General features: G+C 31.3%; 1 protein-coding gene across 2 annotated transcripts; it reads left to right on the top strand.

Moving 5' to 3' along the window:
- The first annotated feature begins 2117 nt into the window (after positions 1–2117).
- On the top strand, positions 2118–3889 carry LOC129312890 (basic leucine zipper 23-like). 2 transcript variants are annotated; one of them, XM_054955670.1, is made up of 2 exons: positions 2118–2304; positions 2541–3889. In XM_054955670.1, the coding sequence occupies exon 2, from the start codon at positions 2870–2872 to the stop codon at positions 3617–3619; it is 750 nt and encodes a 249-aa protein (XP_054811645.1). In that variant the 5' UTR covers positions 2118–2304; positions 2541–2869; the 3' UTR covers positions 3620–3889. The 2 variants fall into 2 exon arrangements, with proteins under 2 accessions (XP_054811645.1, XP_054811644.1); XM_054955669.1 differs by having other exon boundaries at positions 2504–3889.
- Positions 3890–5206: the final 1317 nt, after the last annotated feature.

Raw genomic sequence — 5206 nt, 5'->3', positions numbered from 1 at the left:
AAAGATAATAGCAAATATTTTCATCTAATTGTAAAGATACAGTGATATAAATAGAAATAGAAATTTTTTTTCCTAAAAAATGGCATATAAAAAAAAGGGTCATTTGATCCTTCATTTAATCCATGTCATGTTTGATGTAAGATATTATATGTTAGTCATTAATATGATTTGCCAACCTCTACACCTCAACCAAAAGAAAAATAATAAAAGGAGAATCACATTTAAGAACCACTTAAATAAATTATTTATAAACAAATACTAATAACAAGTTTCATTTAAGAAAAAATAAATTACATTTCTATTTTAACAACAATTTATTTTGTAGTGGTCTTTATTTGTAAATAATTTTTTTGAGTGATTCTTAAATGTGATTTTCTCAATAATAAAGCATTATGTCACCTTTTTTAAAAACATAAAAAAGACCAATTCACTTCACCTAGATGATATAAAATGAAATGTCATACTTATCTATACTTTCTTACTCACTTATTTCTCTCATTGACATGGGGACTAAACCCCAACCAAACCACTCTCAAACAAGAAGCGCAACGTGCCAAAAGCATGTGGTTAACTTTGAAATGTCAGGGAAGTAATGTGTTTATCTCCTAAAATTCAGAGTTATACACACACACATATATAAATTTAAAAGTTATTTTCAAGCTATTTTTTTCACCTTTTTTAAGTAAAACTAACCACATAGAATCAACAAAAGTTGGTCCATTACAAAGAATTTTGTTTACAATTCAAAGTTTTAAATTTACATCTCGTTATCAATATGCAAACTTTGTTAATAAGTGATAATATATAAATATTTTTATAAGTATTATGAGTCTAGAGACATTTCATTGACCTATCACTGAAACTCAACTCACTAAATATTTTTTTGTCCAAAAAAATACCTAAAAAAAACTACATACAAGTTTTTCTCTATTTTATGAAATTTGATTAGAATTATAATCGTGTCTCATATAACAAAATTCATTGTTTTTCCAATCCATTTGCAAGTTAAATTTTTTTTATACGAAATTAAATTTTTATATTTGCATGTTAAATTTCAATATTTACAAGTAAACAAGGCTTCTAAATAATTAGTTGTCTTATCTGAGATATGCACATAATAATCCCTAATTAATATACCGATATGTGGATTCATTTTCTTGGCCTTCCCAATCCCAAGCAACATATTCTCTCATGTCCCTATTATAAAGCACTTATTAGAAAGATTTTTTTTTTTTTTGCTCATTTAACATAAGATATCTGATCAGGTATTAATTATGTTTTTTTAATATTATATTTATTTAAATTCATTAAATTGAAGAGATAATATAATGAAAATTTGATTTCTTTAATTGAAACACGAATAAAATTGAAAAATTTATTGTGTTTTAAAATAAAAGGATAATAAAAGTTTTACTCTCTTAAATTTACCTTAATTATTGATTTGATCTTTTAAGTTTAATTTTTATTGATTTGATTTCTTATGTTTTCTTAAATTACCATGTTCACCTTTTAGATTTTTTTAGTACAAAAAAATATTTTAGATTTTAACATACAAATCAATTCTCAAATTAATTTAATGTTTAAAGTATATCAATGACTTCACATGTATATGTAACCAAAAAAAAAAAAGAACAAATTAACCCTTAAATCAGTTTAATTTTTATTAATATAGTCTATTTTTGTTGCATTATATTCTTTGTTTTTTTAAAAAAAATTGTGAGGTTGTTTTTTGTCTACCTAAGTTATTACACTTATTTTTATTAATTTATACGGTTATCATGATATTTTATTTTTTGTGTCTGTAGATTTTGTGTTACATTTTTTTAAATAATATGGTAAATTGATAATTATGACAAATTTAAAAGATTAAATTAATGAAAAATAAATTTATAAAATTAAATTGATAATTGACACTGATTTAAAGAATTAAAATTTTTATTATCTTTAAAATAAAATTAATATTTTAATCACCTCTTTCTGATGAAATAATTAGAAGTGAGTTGTAATAATAATAGGATTAAGGTGATATTTAGTGTTATCTCCATCAACAGAAGAATTATTATTATACATCAGACATGGCCGTGTCACCACTCAGCACTATATCACTGGGCAATCTCAGAATCGCTTGATATATAGACGACTTGGCAAGTTTGTCCCCTTTGATACCGACGCTACAGTATTCTCCACCACTGAAGAAGACGACGACGACGCACACGTTGGCTCATTTCATTTGCTTTATGTTTATGCGCTTAACCTAACTCATTCATGGAATCATCCCGATTCCTTGTCACTACCAGCTGCGAGGTAATGGAATTTATGCTCCAATTTAACCAACATCAGAAGATTTATGCCAATTCCTCTCATTCCTTTTTTCAAATCCTATCCTCTTTGAGTATTTCCTCTGATTCTCCATTTAATTTCATACTCTTGTTATATATGATCGACCTGTCATCTCCCCCACTTGAGTTTTGATTCTCTCGCCTGCCTGTTGTTTGATTCTCAGATTCGCCTTTTTGGGTTGATTCTGCGTTATTGTGCAGAGAACCTATTGGGGTATTCCCTGATTTGTTGCTTCCCGAATTCACTCATATTTGCTGTTGAAGATCTAGGTGGAGGCATGAAGGAAAGTGTTTGACTTTGATTCTATCCTCTTTGATGAACTTGGCTTGTTTAGAACAGACAATCTTTTGTCTTTGCCTTGGCTTCAATTTTACATAAAAGGGATTCATTTCAGAGTCATTTGTTATATTACGTTTTGAGTTCATACTTCATGGTGATTGTTAACATTCAAGATTGGATGGTGTACTGTACATATGTTCTTCTATTGATGGGTTGTGATTAACTTTGCTTCAAAGTAGAGAAAGGAAACATGGATGATGGAGATATTCAGCTTTCAGATAATGCTATGTTGCTGAATCCAGAATCATCCAGTGATTTCCAGGCTTTAGCATCCATGAACACGATGAATGAATCATTCAAAGAGACCATGACTTGCACACACACTCACACCTGCAACCCTCCTGGCCCAGATGCTGTACATAGACACACATGCTATCACACTCACACTTGCAACCCTCCTGGTCCAGATGCTGTACATACACATACATGCTATCACAGCCACACGCAAGTTTTTGCGCCAGAAGATGACAAGGAGCATACCAAATCAAAGGCAAGAAGGCCTTCGAGTAACAGAGAAGCAGTTAGGAAGTATAGGGAGAAGAAGAAGGCGCATACAGCTTATTTGGAGGAGGAAGTCAAAAGATTGCATCTGCAGCATGTGCAACTAGTCAGGAAACTTCAGAAGCAGGCAATTCTTGAGGCCGAGCTTTCGAGGTTGAGAAGCATTTTGATAGATATTAGGAGGAAAATTGGCAATGAATTAGGTGTTTTCCCTTATGAGAAGCAGTGCACGTCTTATGGTCAGACCAATTTCCCATGCTTCAATAGTCCACATGCAGGATCATCATCTCAGGTTGCTGTTTGTGGAAATGGTAAATTGTTAGCTCAATGGGAAAGGAACTGTCAACCTGCCATTTTAGATTGTCAAGTAAACGTAGATAAGAAGGAAAGTACTGAAGAAGAAGAAGAAGAAGAAGACAGCATTGAAGGTGATGGATAGCTTGATGCCATCGGCATCTCGAGCTGAGTAATTGCCAGAGAAGTATGTTCTGAGTTCTTTCTTATAATTACTTTGTTAGATTCTCATTCTACTTGTGGTGGTGAGGGGAGGTCAGCTATATTACTGGTTTTTAGCTAGTCATAAAGGCTTTTGAAATTACTTGGCTATGATATAGTTTCATTTCTATGGGTAAAGTAATTTATATCACACCAGCTTGTAAGAAGGGTATAGATTTTTCTTTTAATAAGAACTTCCCTTTGAATTTGTCAAGTTTTTGATGATGAAGAATCTGATTGCAATTTCATGCTTCAGTGCTTTGTCTTAGACCAGAATTTCTGTTAATTCTGGGAACCTAGTTCATTCTATTGTTCTTGCACACTGCTGGCCTGGTTATCTGATAAGACTCATTGTTCTCCTTGATCATTCACAACTTCATGTGGAGAGCTATGTAATTTACAGTATAACTCTTACTGTTCTGTTGATGAACTGTTTTTCATTTTCTTGATCTCAGAAGCACATTAGGTTGCTTCCATTAAATATGATGAGGCATCCAGAAATTCATGTAAAATGTTAAACTATAGCTGAACAAAAAGTCTAGTTGTCTGCCATTACTCGTTTTTACAGATTATTATGTGATCCTCCTTCTGTGTTTATCCCAGAACAGGAAGACTTTATAATTCATGAAGACTGAGACATAGACCCATTAAGGACTTCCCTCTTTTTACAACGTGTTTGGATTGAGGACAGTGAAAACAAAGAGAAAAACAAACTAAGTTGACACGAGTGATAGGCGCTCTTGTCACATAATCATGTAGTTGAGAGTTTGAATCTCAGCTCTTATGTATGTAACAATTTAATTAGAAGAGATCTACTCTTTGCCCCCAATACCTCGGGGGAAATAATATCTATTATCAACAAAGTCTACTCTTTTAACTTACCAAAACAAGAAGGCAAAGATAGAGGAAAGGAAATATTCTCTTTACATATAAATCAAGGGAAAAGTCTAAATTTACTCAGCTCCCTTCTCTTCCTCATTCTCCTCAATCCAAACACGTCTTTATTCAATTTTTGTGGGCATGAGGTTTCTCTCTTTTAGAGAAGAGGCTGAGAGTATGCTATAAAGAGATCCTAGTCATTTGTTTATGATTACTGTAAGGGTGTAATTTGGGTATTGAATAGTCGTGTGTGGCGTGAGAGAGAAATTTATCATTTTTTCCTCTAAAAAATAAGAGTTATAAACTTTGTAATGAAGTTATCCTTATTAAGATTAGAAGTCTTTGAGAAATTAAAGTGCGTTAAATATTTTCGTTATTTTCCATACTTCATCTTAGATCTTATGTGTAATTTGCGGTTGAAATCCCAATACAATCAAACACTAAAGCGGGAAAAATGAGGAATGTTTTATTTTCACATCAACTGTATTAGCAACGAAGTATAAATAAGTTCATAAAAAATGTATAAATGGCACTGATTATTTGGGAATTCTAAGAAGTTGACAATAAAATTTCTAGGATATTGTCTAAAGAATATATTGATGAAAAAATATTTAAAACTTTGTCAATAGCTGGGCATATAATAAGCCAAGGG

The sequence above is a fragment of the Prosopis cineraria genome, unplaced genomic scaffold (genome assembly GCF_029017545.1).
Source record: "Prosopis cineraria cultivar Desert tree isolate PC_DT_omini unplaced genomic scaffold, ASM2901754v1 PC6, whole genome shotgun sequence".
Lineage (NCBI taxonomy): Eukaryota > Viridiplantae > Streptophyta > Magnoliopsida > Fabales > Fabaceae > Prosopis > Prosopis cineraria.
Note: the sequence above shows the minus strand (reverse complement) of the source record. Positions and strands in the feature narration are given on the sequence as shown.